Here is a 15437-nt window from a genome sequence, read left to right as displayed (position 1 = left end):
TTCCTCTGATAAAAAATATCCTTGTTGATGGTATTCAGTAGCACAGATTTTGCTTCATGAACTGAGACTTGGCTTGCCCCCATCGAAAGATGAGAATAGAGTAGTAGTACCCAATGCTAGTACCAAGGAGGTGACTCAGACACACGATTTAAGGGAATACCAAAGAAATCTCAAGATGAAATATTTTAGTGCTGTATTCTAAACAGTAGAAATATAAAACAACAATCCATAGTGATCAAAATAATGAATTGCTTCCTTCTTTTCCTCTCTTCCCCTCCCCTCCTTTTCCCCCTGCCTCCCCATTGAACCCATGGCATCACATAAGCTAGGCAAACACTCCTACCACTGAGCTACATCCCCTACCCAAGTACTGAATTTGTAAATACCAGTGCTAGGCCAAGTCATATCGCAGCCTGAGGCAAAAGGGAAAAGGTGCACACTTATATATGGGGTTTTATCATTTCTAGTGGTCGCTTATTTTTCCCAAAAGTTAAAGTAATTAAAAATTGAAAAGTAGGGGACTGAAGAGATGACTGAGTGGTTAAAAGCACTGGCTGCTTCTACAGAGGACATGGGTTCTGTTCCCAGCACCCATATGGTGGCAAACAACCATCCATAACTCCACTTCCAGGGGATCCAACGCCCTCTTCTGGCCTCCATGGGCATTTAATGACATGGGTGCACTTACATACATGAAAGCAAAGCTCTGATAGATATAAAATAAAAATAAATAATAAAAAATTAAGAAAATTTACCTGGGCATGGTGGTGCACGCCTTTAATCCCAGCACTCAGGAGGCAGAGGCAGACGGATCTCTGTGAGTTCAATGCCAGCCTGGTCTACGTAGTGAGTGCCAGGACAGCTGGAGCTAGAGGGAGACCCTGTCTCAAAAAGACCAAAAAAAAATTAAGAAAATTTAAAAACAGGAGTGTTAAAATTTAAAATATCATTTCATGTTTAAATATTTTATGTATTTTGAATCCAGACATATTCTACTTTGACTTTATCTTAAGTTAGTTAAGATTATTTAAGATTGCCACTTAGCAGAAATTGCCAGGACAGCTGGAGCTAGAGGGAGACCCTGTCTCAAAAAGACCAAAAAAAAATTAAGAAAATTTAAAAACAGGAGTGTTAAAATTTAAAATATCATTTCATGTTTAAATATTTTATGTATTTTGAATCCAGACATATTCTACTTTGACTTTATCTTAAGTTAGTTAAGATTATTTAAGATTGCCACTTAGCAGAAATTGTCAGATATGGTAAATTCTCTTATCTGAAAACACGACAAGCAAAGGAGTTAGATTTTGAAAATAATGAGTTTGCTTCCTCTATAGAAGTTTTTCTTTGTCTCCAGCTCTGGTGTAGCTTAAACAGGGCACTTCAGTACTTTTAGCTATAATGATTTAATTTAAAAATCAGTCTAAAACAATGAACAGAACATGAGAACACCAAACCTAGGATCAGATGTTAAATCCTAACTATAAACTGTTAAAGCATTTGAAAAAAACCATCTTGCTGTTGTTTTGTAAAGGAAGGAAACCAACTATAAGGCTGTTTTGCCTCAAACATAGCTCCTTGCATTACATATTATGTCCCATTTCCAACCTGAACCACAGATACCCTTCAGAAAATGATTACTTTCAGCATATACAATCTCAAACTATAGAATGTTTCCAAGAGCAATTGTCTGTGGGTCCAGATTGGTTTTGTTTTCGTATGGTGTGGATAGTTTTTTTTTTTTTTAATCTCTGAACACAAATTGATTAGCACGGCTTTAGTTGCACATGTGAGTAAGGTTGAACGTTTGAAGAGAAGGACACACTGTAGAAGTTACAGAGCAATGGCTGCTGCAGCCTGAACATTTCCACATTAGCGAATTGGAAGCAGAGTGTGCTATGCTACAGTGGAGCACTGCTGGATGTGTGTGGATGAGGACAGGAAGGACACTTTGGGATATGTATTCCTCAGTCTACAGTGGTATGAATACCAACGTTGTTAATGCATTTCTCTGCAGCATGTGACAAACTTTCAACATCAACTATGAATTTGCCAAAGCAGACGGAGCCTTCTATGAGTAAACGCCTGTCTTCATCCACCGTGGCAATATCTTATTCCCCAGACCGAGGCAAGTGAATGGGTAGACCTGGTCTCTCCAGTTTGCTTCTTTCTGGTGTGAGCATCTTAACATTGACCTTTGTGAAAGCTCCCTCTTGAGCCTTCTGCAAATACTACTACTTCCTAGCCTTTAGGGTCTTGCTGACAGGACTTTGGAAAGTGGTATTGCTTCTTAAAGAAAGATCATTCTCAGCCGGGCGTGGTGGTGCACGCCTTTAATCCCAGCACGTGGGAGGCAGAGACAGGTGGATCTCTGTGAGTTCAAGGGCAGCCTGGTCTACATAGTGAGTTCCAGAACAGCTGGGGCTACAGGGAGACCCCGCCTCAAAAAGACACACACACAAAAGAAAGGTCATTCTTGGCAGGAATTGATACTCTACCAGTCTGAAAAAAGCTATTCCACATTTCACACTGCAAGAATGAGTTTTTACAAAAGATACCTGCTGAATCAGTGATGGGATATAGTTGATTAAGCCACAAAGAGCAAAACTGATGAGTCAGAGACACATTCCTGTTTGAGAACCTGAGTAGATATAATAACATCTGTGTCCTAATGGAGGTTCAAATGAGTCATTGGAAGCCTGAATTTTTGCCTTTCACAGCACATAGGTTAAGTAAGGGAGGACTCTTCATGTGTTACATGAGTATCCTAAAGATCCACTGAAAGAACTTCGGGTAATAGAGGAATATTGAGATCAGATCATTACCAATGGGTGAACAGGAGATTTGTGACTTGCATGAGACTGGTGAACCTTCCTAGTTGTCATTCAGTTGGCATTGACCTCACCCCTCTGTCCTAGAGACTGATGTGTGTAGGAGAGTCCCTATGAATGTCAGAGTGCTGCTGATTTCTGGTGCCCATTCACGGGTAGCCATTGGAAACAGAGAAGGAAGAGTTGGAAGAGAAAAAAAAACTGTGTACATTTTACCATTCGTGAATGTATTCCATGTTTTAATTTATATGGTTGCAGGTTCATGTTAAATTCATTTTTGCATTGATTAACAAGCAAAGATAAACATATAATATATTGTTGATGACTGATTACCGGCTGTGCGTTAGTCTACATTAAATTTTTAATCTCCATACCATTTTTTAAATAGGCACCAAACAATATAAAGTAATTCTTTGTATTCGTTGCCATATATTCTAAAAACAAAATATTTTGGTCATTGAATTTTATTTAATTTTTATTTTTTGAGGTTTTGTTGTTGGTTTGATTTGGCTTTTTGAGGCAAGACCTCATTCTATAGCCCAGGCTGTCCTGGAACTCATTGTGTACCCCAGACTGTCCTTGAACTCCAGATCCTATTTCCACCTCTCAAGTGCTAAGATTACAGGTGTGAGCCACCACATCCAATGGTCATTGACTTTAGATTGTGGAGCCTACGAGCTTCCATTCAAACTGATAATCAGCTGGGTGCTATTATTTTTATGCTACTTGTTTAATTCTTGCCCTTACTTAAAAATGGAAAAGATATGAAAGTGTTCTATTTTTGTACTATCACATTTGACACTGTCATTTTTAAAAATCAGTATGTTATATTTCTTAACACAGGGCCTAAAATGAGTGTTGTATTGATTAATCAGTGTTAGATGTTTCCAGTGTTAGATGTACCTGTTGAGGAAGTGAGTCCATATCAACATCTTGTAGGCTAGGCCAACTCTCTTCAAGTAATGCAGGTTACTGTGCTTGGATTTTGTTGTTGTTCATGGGTTCATTTGTTTTGCTTTGATACAGGCTCTTACTGTCTCAGGCTAGCATCAGACTTGGCATCTTCTTGCCTCACTCCTCATATGCTGGGATTATAGACATGTATCATTACATCTGGCTCAGGTCACAGTAATATAGTGTATTGAGTTAATTCTGGTGGCACAAGAGAATGAATGTACTTTCTTAGACTCTTAGATGATACGTCATTTGTTTCATTATTGCAACAAACTAAAAAACCATCCTTCGTTAGAATTTTTATTTCTACATTTGTTCTTCCACCCAAAAGTTAAATGGCATCATGCACTGTCTTTTTTAAAACATTATTTTCTTTCATTTTAATTCTGCTTTTTAAAAATTTTTATTTAATTCCATCCCTTAGCTCATCGCATGCACCTTAGTTCCGCGGAAACCTTTCTTGTTTCGAGACTGCTGACACCCACACAGGCTTCTTTAGCCAGAAGCAGAAGTACACACATGCTCTCTGAGCAGGCCCAAGACTCAGGTAAAAGAGGCCAAGCTGTGACGTCAAGGAAAATGCCTGAAGCAGTTCTGATCCGCCTTAGATTTATTCCTGAATTTTTATATTTTTCTTCCTATTTGCTGGCTTTGTGAAATGCTTTCAATGGTTAATATCATTTTCTACCTACCAGCATTTTGCTGTTGGGGTTTCTTTTAAAGCTGAATAATGTATAGGTGAGTAAATTATTTTATGACTCATGGCATGTGAATCAGGGGAAACATCTACTTGATGAGCTGTGAAGGTTAGATTTTTTTTTTAAACAGGCTTTCCCATAGCCCCAGCTGGCCTGGATCTCACTGTGTAGACCAGGTTGGCCTCCATCTCACCGAGATCCACCTGCCTCTGCCTCCTGTGTGTTGGGATTAATAGGGTGTGCCACCACGCCCATTGTGTTTAGTAGACTTTTTAAAAGAGATTGCCAAAGTAGCAGGCTTTAGTTTCTGGAGTACTGTAGCTGGCTCTACCGCTCATTAACTCTTACCATTTGGAGTAGGTTAATTAACTTCTCTAAGCTTCAATTTGCTCCTGTATAAAATGGAAGGTTTTTGCTTTTTTTTTATTGTGATGAAAGGCATGCATGATGCTATATGCTTGTGATGTAATGCCAGCTACTTAGGAAGCTGAGGTCGGACAATCACAAGTTCGAGTCCAGCCTGGGCAACACAGTAAGACCATGTCTCACAAATAATATTAAAAGTTATGAGGATTAAATGAGATAATAACTAAATAAAATAGCACAGTGATTCATGCAGAGTAACAGCTCAACAAATGTCTAGAGCTTTGCTACTCAAAAAGGGATCCATGGACTAGCAATGGGAGTTTTATAGAAAGGCCAGCTCTGAGGTCCTCCCTAACCTGAATATTAAAGTCTTGACAAACACTGGATCAGACAATTAATGGCCTTCCTTTACCAATCAGATCAGATCAGATCATGATGACAAGATTAATGAGGACCAGCATTCTCTTTATTTTCATATGCAGAACACCATATCCATATAAGATCAGGTCTGGTCTCTCTCTATTCCCAAGATATAGTATATTGAGTGAAATGACATACAGATGATATAAAACCTCTTTTACTATTTGTTTACAAGACAAGATTTCATGTAGTCAAACCTGGCCTCAGACTCACTGTGTAGCTGAGGTTGACCTTGAGCTCCTGATCCTTCTGCCTCCATCTCCAAAGTGCTGATATTACCAGCATGTGCCCCTATGACTGACTATAAAACCTATGTGGCCACCATATGATTAAGCAATTCTAGTCTGGCATATAAAGCCAGGGAAATCAACAATATTTCAAAAACTTTTAGGTAAAAAATATTCTTAGCCAGCATTATTTACAGTAGTCACAGTGGAAAAAACTTGAATGGGTAAACAAAATGGGGTTATATTTATAAAATAGACTATTATTCAGCTTTGATGAGGTCTGGAATGCTGATGGATGCTACATAATAGATGAATTTTGAAAATATAAGTGAAAGAAAGCAGTCACAAAATGCCATGAATTATATGATTCTACTTCTCCTAGTTTGTTCTCCAATGCTGTGACAAAATACTCTGACCACTACCAACTTGGGGAGGAAAGGGTTTATTTAGCTTACATATCCCAGGTCATAGTTCATCCGGGAGCCCAAGGTAGGAACTCAGGGCAGGAACCTGGAGGCAGGAGCTGGAGCACAGGCCACGGAGGAACGCTGCTTACTGGCTTGCTCCCCTGGCCCTGCTCAGCCTGCTTTCTTATGCAACACAGGCCCACCTGCCCAGGGGTGGCACCACCCACAGTGGGCTGGGCCCGCCCACATCACTCATCAAGAAGATGCCCCTCAGACATGGCCACAGGCCAGTCCAATAGAGGAAATTCCCCAACTGAGGCTCCCTCAACCCAGGTGTGTCAAGTTGACACTAAAGCTATCCAGCACAATTAACCCCTTGTCAACTTGACACACAATCACTGTTAAACCATAACCTTTCCAGTTCTTATCCCCAAGATATATTAACATCACAGCATAAGACAGTGCAACCTTAAAAAACCCCAAAGTCCTTAAAAAATCCAAACACTTGAAAGTTCATAGTCTCTTTTAAAAGTCTCTTAACTGTGGGCTTCTGTAAAATCCAAAACAAGTACTGTCTTATTTCAAAAGGAAGAATCAGGCACACCTAAGCAAAACCAAAGTCCAGCAAAGTAGCTCAAGGCTGGACATCTGGGATTCACTCACGATCTTCTGGCCTCCAAAGGGTTCTGGCAGCTCCACTTCTCTGACTCTGCCGTCCATAGCACAAACAGCTCATCTCACAGACACAGGCCAGCTCCGTTCCACACCTACTGGGGTCCTTGGTGGTCATCCTATGGTCCTGGTGTCTCCAAACTGCTGGGGTCTCCACTGAAACTGAGGCTCCACCTTCACCAATGGCTTCTTCTTGCCTCTCCGGATGCAAAGCCTCAGATTCTCTCCATGACCCCTTCAGTCCTGGTGGCTTAACTGCAACTGAAGCTGCACTTTTAGCTATGGCCTTTCCTGGCCTCTCAGAGTTCCAAGCCTCAGCTGTTCTCTGTGATCCCTTCACAATTTCAACATCAGAACAATGCAGAAGACTCTTACACATGACCAAGTCCTGCTTCCAGCTTGAGATAGAGGCTCGGGTCCCCTGTGTGCGCTGACCCTGAGGAAATACCTCCCAGAAGACTTCACCACAGTGATGCTGGTCTCTTGTTACTTACAGCTGATTTTTCAGTCCCAGCTAACCAGCATCAATTGTCCCAGTAAAGCAAAGGTTTTGCTTCAGGTTCTGGTCTCTTCTTAATCACAGCTGATTCTTCAGCCCCAGCCGACCAGAACCCACAGATTCTCAATTCAAAATATCACGGGAACAGCCCTGATGGTCTCGGCTTCCCTTTGAAGCTCCACAAGCCAGGCCTCCATCGTCTACAACTCTTTCAGCATAACTTTTCCAAGCTCCACAGCAACAAAATCTGAGCACACAATAGCTTTTCCAGCCCAAAGTTCCAAACACTTCCACAGTCCTCCCAAAAACAGCAAGGTCAGGTCTGTCAGCAATATCCCACTCTCTGGTACCAATTTCTGTTCTAGTTTGTTCTTCACTGCTGTGACAAAATACCCTTGGAGGGGAAAGGGTTTATTTAGCTGACATATCCAGGGTCACAGTTAGGAACTCAGGGCAGGAACCTGGAGGCAGGAGCTGGAGCACAGGCCATGGAGGAATGTTGCTTACTGGCTTGCTCCCCTGGCCCTGCTCAGACTGCTTTCTTATGCAACACAGGCCCACCTGGCCCAGGTGTGGCGTTACCCACGGGGGGCTGGGCCCTCCCACATCACTCTTCAAGAAGATGCCCCTCAGACATGGCCACAGGCCAGTCCAATAGAAGGAAATGCCCAATTGAGGCTCCCTCAACCAAGGTGTGTCAAGTTGACACTAAAGCTATCCAGCACATACTTTTATGAAATGTCTGAAATAGGCAAACCCACAGATACAGAAAGTAGATTAATGGTTGACATGGAGTAGGCGAGGGAAGAAAGGCTAGTGACTGCTTAATGGATACAGGGTTTCATTTGGGAGTCTTAATGGTTTGGAATTAGACTGTGGTTATAATTATGAATATATTAAAGACCACAGAACTGTACACTTTTTAAAGGGAAATTTTATAGTATATTTATTCTATCTCAACAACACCCAAATGAAATATCCCCATTTTGAGAATGAGGAATGTTTCAGGGGTCCCTAAGACTAACCACAGGAGTGATAATTTGCTCAGAGAATTCAGCATGCAGGCGCACTCACCTCTTTATTAAAAAATGCATTATGATGAAAGGATATACAACAAAATCAGAAACAGATAAAAGTGCATGGGGCAAAGTCTAGGAAAGACCAGGCACAAGCTTTCAAAGTCTCTCTAGTAGAGTCACCCAGGATGCATTTCCTCCAGTGAGTAAGGGCAACAAGCATGAACTGCCAACCAGGGAAGCTTGTTAGAGACTTGATACCCAGAGTTTTTACCAGGGCCTGGTCTTGTGCTCTCCTTGCCCAGCACATATGAAAGGTCCATGCTCTAGGAATGAAAGCAGATGTTCATATTTTTTTTTACATACAGTTAAGACACTATAATCTACGACATCTGCTAATGGTAGGAACCTTGACAAAGTCTTAAAAGTTCCCAGGCATTGCTCAAAGGTATACCTTAAAAGCACATCCTTCCAAGAACAGCAGGCAAGTCTGCTGTGTTCACTCACTTCTGAATAGTCTACATTGCCAAGATGTCTTTTGCCAGCAGTATTCACACAGCAAGATGAGACCAACCTGTGGCATTGATCTCACATAAAACCTTTAGGAGGCCTGCACTTTGAAGCTGAAGCAAATCCCATTAACCTTAATGCTCTTTCTTAGGCAGATTCCTTCCTTGTTTCTTTCTGAATCTTTTTTACCTGGCCTCAGCACAGCCCTGGCTGCTAAGCTGAAGCTGACCTGACCGTCTTCCAGTGCTAAGACAGTGTCGTGATGATCAGGGCACACACGCACTCAAATACAGTTCAGGAGGGCTAGTGGAGTCCCAAGAAGACAAGGAGCCGAGGATGCACCCAAAGCACGACATGTGTGCATTGATTAGGAGACGTCCTTCTCCAGTGTGGCCTCCCACTGTGGTGTTTCTCACCCTGCCTCATGATGCTCAGTCCAGTAGGAGTAACTAACTTCAGTCTGTGATTCCAGAGGGGCTGCCCATGGCTCTCAGTCCCAAAGCTGCTTTCTGTTGGTGACACTGGTTGATCCCCCTGGTGAATGAGGAGGTATCTGAATGAGTTGTGTAGGGACCGTGCTGAAACTGGCCTCAGTCATGCTGGCCTCAGTCATGCTGTCATGTGCAATCTAGCCCCAAAAATCAGTGATCACAAAAGCTCACAAAGGCAGCATGGGGAGTTTCCTTTGGAAGAAGATAGCATCAGTTTTGGAAAACAAAGGTCACAAATATCTTTGTGACAGTGACCCCCCCATGACACTTTGTATTCTATTCGGCAATCAGCTTGATTTCTCAATCATCCCCCATGCTTATGCACACCTTTTAAAGAAAGGACAGAACATTTCTATGGGGGAAGTAGGAAGAGGAGAAGAAAAGAATTTGATTTTAATTCCATTTAATTAGAAGCACATCATGTTTAGGTGTTATTCGGGAATAATACTAAATTTTCAAAGAATTTCAAAATAGATTTCTATCACTTGCCAGCATTTTTAGCTTAGTTGTTTATCCAGTGAGCAGTCTGACAAAAGATTAGTCCCTTTTCTAGAACAGCTGCACTTAACACATTGTTTTACTCAGATGTGTGTATGGGAAAAAGGTGAAGTGAGCAGAGTCAGGCCCTAAGTCCATTGTTATAATAAGCACGGCTACTTTTGAGAGTCAAACAGAAAACAGTAATGACAGATCTTAACATTTCCCTGCCAGGAGCTTTTTCAAAGAATACACCCAGGCACTTTTACTATATTTTTGTGAATCGGGGTCATTCTAGCAATTCCTACCTCTGATGCCAATTTTGTCTAGGGTCCCCAAAATACCTCAAGATTGGCGATTCATCAGTAGAACTCAGAGGACTCATAGCTCATGGGTATGATTTACTGTAGTAGAAGGATAGACAACAGAATTAACAAAGGGGAGAAGTACATGAAGAGAGGTCCAGAGGAGACTAGGTCTAAGTTTCCAAGGATCTTCTCAGAGTAGAGACACAGGATGTACTTCATCTGACTAGGCATGTGTTATAACAATTTATGTAAAATGTTGCCAGCCGAGGAAACACTCTAGAGACTCATTGCCCAAAGATTTTACCAGGGACTAGCCATGTTGGTACCCTCTACCAAGCAAACACCCAAACACTATCCACCCAGAATGTATTATTTGTACAAACACTTAAGTACTCACCAGTGAATGACAGAACCTTCCTGTAATCTAAGCTCCTAGATACTAGCCAAGGCTCAACTTTTTAAGCAGGCCATCCAGGGACAGCAATCAGATGTGCTTGTGCTCTTCCTGCATAAGGAAATTGAGGCTTAGAGAGGTTAAGTAGCCTGTCTAAGGGGATCCAGCTATTAGGTGGCAGTGCGAAGTCTGCTTAGCTCCAAATATGTAGACTTTTAGCTCCTCAATGAACTTGACTCTTGAGTCCTGGGCTTTTGTTTAAGATGGGGTCTAAACCCCCTGGCAGTGGGCGAAGAGACACCTTGTGGTGGTTGTGTTCTTATATCAGTCAGGGGCAGAGCAAATGGTAGTTGTTTGTTCATCCTAGCTTGATGCCTGGCTCAGTGGCCAAAGCTGATTCATGCCTATGGTACACTCCTGCTGAAAAAAGAGGATGGGGTCTAGTCCATGGACAAGTATAGTACTTCAAGAATGTGAGATGCACATTACATTTTAATCAAAATACGTTCTCGACTTCTTCTCCCCCTGCCATTTCCATCTGTGCTTCCTTTATTTTTTTTTCTGGCTATTATACTGTAACTCTCTAGTATTCCATGCCTGTCCTCGTATAGCTCTCGGCAGCCCTCTCAAATCTTCATACAAGTCCTCTCCCACCCGGACCACTGAGAGGAAGAAGGGTACATCTACATCTGGCCTAGGAGATGCTGAGAAGGGAACCCTGGCAGGAGCAGAGCCCTCTCTGGTAGGTTTAAGTGCCTTCTCTCATTCCTTTCTGTACTGTGGTTTATCTGATAGTGTTATTACTTCCTGCCCTTGACCTGGGGTCTTTTTTTCTATCAATCTCCAGGGACTGCTGCTTTAAATTTTTACCCAACTTTTGAAAATTATTTAGCATTTTGCATCCCCCTAAATCTTACTGCCTTGCAGCAGATTCTTAGTGGTACCATTGTGATAATATACTCTTCCTCCAAAGGACAGGAGTCAGAAGTGTTGTAGGTATCCCTTCTGTTTCCTTAAGGCTCTCTGATTCTGGGAGTCTTGCCTCTATACACAACTAAAACTGAGGTTATAGCTCAACCTTCACCCACAATAGCCTTATAATTTTTGATGTCATATTGACACCATCAGTAGAATAAATGTTGATCAGGCACACTCAATCCTGTGTATTTATTTAGACATTATAAATACCATACTACTTGTGTTGTTACTTGCTACATAGCAAAGTTCTCTAAACCATAGTGACTTAAAACAAATTTTGTTTCTTTTTTATTATTTTATTTGTAGTCCTGGAGGTCAAACTTGTACATGCTGTTCTACCACTGATCTCACATCTGCAGCCCTATTAAATGTTTTATAATAACATTTTCTTTTCAAATCTCAGTTGGCCCTGACATTCTTAAAATATAAGCTAGTATTTCTGTCTCTTAGATTTTGCTGTAAGACAGACTATTTGTGTAAGGGGGTTGCTATTTGTAGGTATGGAGACCAAATGAGGATTTGCTACAGAAAAGTGTGGTAAGGAAAGAAAGAATGGAACTCTTTTTACAGAGTAGTTAGTCACTGATGTCAGTTCCCTTCTGCCTTCTGTCAAGAGAGGTGAGGAGGGAAGTAGAAATACGTGCATTGCAGTCCCTCATTATACCATATGTGTCATTAGGGCCTACAACTCGGCATCTTGGGTGTTAAAATCACCTTCTACTGGTAAAGTTTTTGTAACAAGGGTATGTTTTGTACTCTTTTCAGTTCTTATATGTTTAGGACCATAATCTGGTTCTGTTACCTCTTGATATTATAACAAAGTGAGGGCGGATCTACATGTTGAGGCAGGAAATTGCTTCAACTTGATGACTTAAATGCTGTGACTTTGTGGTATCGCACATCTCTGGGAAGATGCCTGTCATGTGAAGCATTATACCTTTATATTGATCCCTCTTAAAGAAAGCTATACATCACTTCCATCTAGAGTAGATTTGCAAATTGTAGAGGTAGTGCCAGTCATGGGCTGTGACTATCATATTCTTGGTCCCCTGTAGATGGAGAAAGTGAAGAAAGGACAGCAAGTGACAACTTCTGCTTCCACTTGGAGTCTTGGGTCCCCATTGAGAAGATGTGGGCCTCCTGAGGACATTACTAAGAGGTCATCTTCTCCTGTGAAATCCAGGTAAGCACATTTCTCCCCTTTGCCACATGCCATGATGGTTTACAGCCAGTTTGGTGGAGCCTGGTGTTGTCCAACATTGTGGCTTCTTCTGATCTTCCATAAGGCATGGCCTTTAGAACAGAGTATGTTGCTAAGAGGCCCAAGGACATTGTGAGTTTTACCCAAGAAACTGACTACTTTTCTTTGGGGTCTTTTTACCCTAACTGCCTAGCCAGTTCCTACCTCCTATTCTTATCACTCCATCCTCTGAAGAAGTTACCCAAATTACCCGTAGGGAATTGGATCACAGACCACTATGGCTTCTATGCTGAACAGGGACACAGGGTGAGGCAGTTGGGGTACCCCTTCAGTGGGTCTATCTAAAAGACTCCCAATTTGCATAACTCTTAACTGTAGGGAGGAAAGAAAGTCTTTGGTGCCTAGGAGATGTGAAGGAGAAGTAAAGGCAAAAGTAGTTAGCATTACAAGTTCTAGACAGGGAACCAGAAAAAGGTCAGAGTAGGCCAAATGAAATCTGAAACTTTTTGAGCACTGACATGCTCAAAAAGCATTGGATTTCAGAGCACTTTGGATTTCGGATCATTTCGGATTTCAAAATTCAAATTAAGAATGGTTAACCTGTATGAGTGAGTTGAGAGGTCTAAAGGGAAGCAAGTGTTTCTTGATTTTTAAAATGTTCAGAAAAGCCAGACGTAATGGCACAATCCTATATTCATAGCACTTGGGAGGCTGAGGCAGGAGAATCACTGTGAGTTCTGGGTCAGCCTGGGCCAGCATAGGCTGCATTACAAGATTTCCTCCTCCAAATAAAAAAAAAATAAAAAGTCCAGAAAGATAGATTTCCAGAGGGGTAAAAATCAATGGATAAATCATAGTAGGTGCCAGAAAGATAGATTTCCACAGGGGTGAAAATCAGTGGATAAATAACAGTAGGTGTGGCATAGTCTACAGAATTATGGAAATTCATGTAGAGACAGCATAAATCAATCCTGAAAATCTAGCTGGACTATACAACAATGAAAAAGAATTGGTCACAGCTGTCCACAGCCATGTGGGTGGATCTTAGGAATGTCATAGTGAATGGAAAAAGCAAGTTACAGAAGAATGTCAACAGTAGATTCCATTATTTTGAGTTCCCAGATGTACAAACCTAAACAGTGTGTCCTTCAGAATATAAATATGGTAAAAGTGAAGATTTTATTTTAAAAGTAAGAACATGAAAGACATACCATTCAGGGCAATCATATCTCTTTGAGTGGAAAGTAAAGAAGATGGGACAAGGGATAGTTTAGCCTTTCTTGTGGATTAGGTGGTCGATATGTGGACATTTATTCTTTATACCTACGTATTTTATGAATTTTATTTTATGTATTTAACATTGATAAAAGGCAAAATAGGGGCTGGAACACTGGTTAAGAACACTGGTTGTTCTTGCAGGAGACCCGGGTTCAAATCCCAGCACCCACATGTCAGCTAACAACTGTCCATAACTCCAGTCCCAGGGGATCTGACAGCCTCTCCATGGTCATTGCATGACACAGGTGCATTTACATACATGCAGGCAATACATGCATACACATAAAATAAAAATAATAAAACATTTTTAAAAGGTAAAATAGAAACTCTTGATATTTAAAAAGGTGTCCCACACAAAATAAGCTCCATTTATGTTTTTATACTTTCTTTGTACAGATCATGTGATAAGATTTTAAAAGCATAGTAAAAATGATGTGGCTTTGAAAGGGGGCTTTGTTAACCCCTTTGAACTCTTTTCTTGTCCAGAATCTCAGACTAATCATGTGATGAGTGATCCTTTGCCTAGGACCTCCTGAGCTCTGATAGTACATTGTTCTTCTCCCTGATCTCAGATAAATGAAACCACAGTTGAGTTGCTGTGCATATTAATAGCATTGCTCTCTTAAGCAGTTAAGTTTATTTTCATTGTTTGTATTGTTAGGTACTTATGTGGGATTTAGAAGACTAGCTTCAGCTACACTCTGAAAGAAGTAGATGGAACTTACTTGCTGTAACCTAGAGAAAAGAAGTTAAGTGTGCTCAAGTGTATTTCCACAGCCTGTCTCTGAGTATTGATACTTCCTGTTCTTGCAGTTTTCATGTGTGAAATACTTGAAGTTGGTTTAGTCATCATAAGCATGGGGCTGTCTTTAGTCCTTGCTGCCCAACAGGTGCTTGATGTGTCTCTGTTTAGTCCATTCAGGTTGTTTGGGACCAGAAACATTTCACATTATAGTTTCTAAACTTTAGGACTGTTTGCATAGACTTTACCAGTTGGGCATCCCTGATCTGAAATTCTGAAATCTAAAACATTTAAGTACTCACAGGTTGCTCAAAAAGCCTTAGATTTTGGAGCATTTCAGATTTCAGATGTTTAGATTAGAAATAATTAACCTGTATGAATGAATTGAAAGGTCTAAGGAAAAGCAATGTTAGAGCTGTTATCTATTGTTGGTGTAACAACCTCCCTAAAAAAAGTAGTGGCCTAAAACAATGATTTGTTATTAATTCTTACAGTTCTGTGACTTGAACTTACTCTTGCACTCTGTCCTGCAGTTGTTTGTGGGTTGCTTTACTGACACTGGGTGGATTTGCTGACACTGAGATCTTCTGTGCATTTGTACTCCAATGCCAGCTCAATGACTAGAGATCAAAAATGGGAAGTCATTTGCTGGTAGGTGACGTTCGCTGTTGCCTGGTAGCTCAACTGAAGATGTTAACTTAGGCTTAGGCTTTTAATAGAAATCTGGCTAGGTTTGAGGAGTTGGTGGCCCTAAAAGTGAGCATCTCCCAAGGCAGGATATGGAAGCTGCCAGGCCAGTTAAGAATTCTGCTCTCAATCATTACACATTACTTTTCTGCTATAAACTATTGGCAAAATCAGTCTGATATCAGTCCAGATTCAGTGTGTTTCAGAATTAAACTCATAAGATCATGTGGGATATGAGATAAAATCGCAACCATCTTTGGAATATATATATATATATATAT

At 41.0% G+C, this 15437-nt stretch overlaps 1 protein-coding gene and 1 non-coding gene across 16 annotated transcripts in view; both read left to right on the top strand.

Moving 5' to 3' along the window:
- Map7d2 (MAP7 domain containing 2) overlaps positions 1 to 15437 on the top strand; it is a 112996-nt gene that overhangs the window by 70208 nt on the left and 27351 nt on the right. For 6 of the 15 annotated variants that reach the window (XM_008835711.3, XM_008835708.3, XM_008835712.3 and 3 more), the window contains 4 exons: positions 2018 to 2128; positions 4210 to 4332; positions 10858 to 11012; positions 12304 to 12431. In XM_008835711.3, the coding sequence (XP_008833933.1) occupies positions 2018 to 2128; positions 4210 to 4332; positions 10858 to 11012; positions 12304 to 12431 (517 nt within the window). The remainder of the gene's footprint in view (positions 1 to 2017; positions 2129 to 4209; positions 4333 to 10857; positions 11013 to 12303; positions 12432 to 15437) is intronic. The other 9 variants (XM_017798861.2, XM_008835713.3, XM_008835717.3 and 6 more) reach the window with 3 other exon arrangements.
- On the top strand, positions 10545 to 10687 carry LOC115070787. Its single transcript, XR_003849914.1, has one exon. It is a non-coding gene; the product is annotated as a small nucleolar RNA SNORA48 (small nucleolar RNA).

The sequence above is a fragment of the Nannospalax galili genome, unplaced genomic scaffold (assembly GCF_000622305.1).
Source record: "Nannospalax galili isolate Female #2095 unplaced genomic scaffold, S.galili_v1.0 scaffold217, whole genome shotgun sequence".
NCBI classification, from domain to species: domain Eukaryota; kingdom Metazoa; phylum Chordata; class Mammalia; order Rodentia; family Spalacidae; genus Nannospalax; species Nannospalax galili.
Note: the sequence above shows the minus strand (reverse complement) of the source record. Positions and strands in the feature narration are given on the sequence as shown.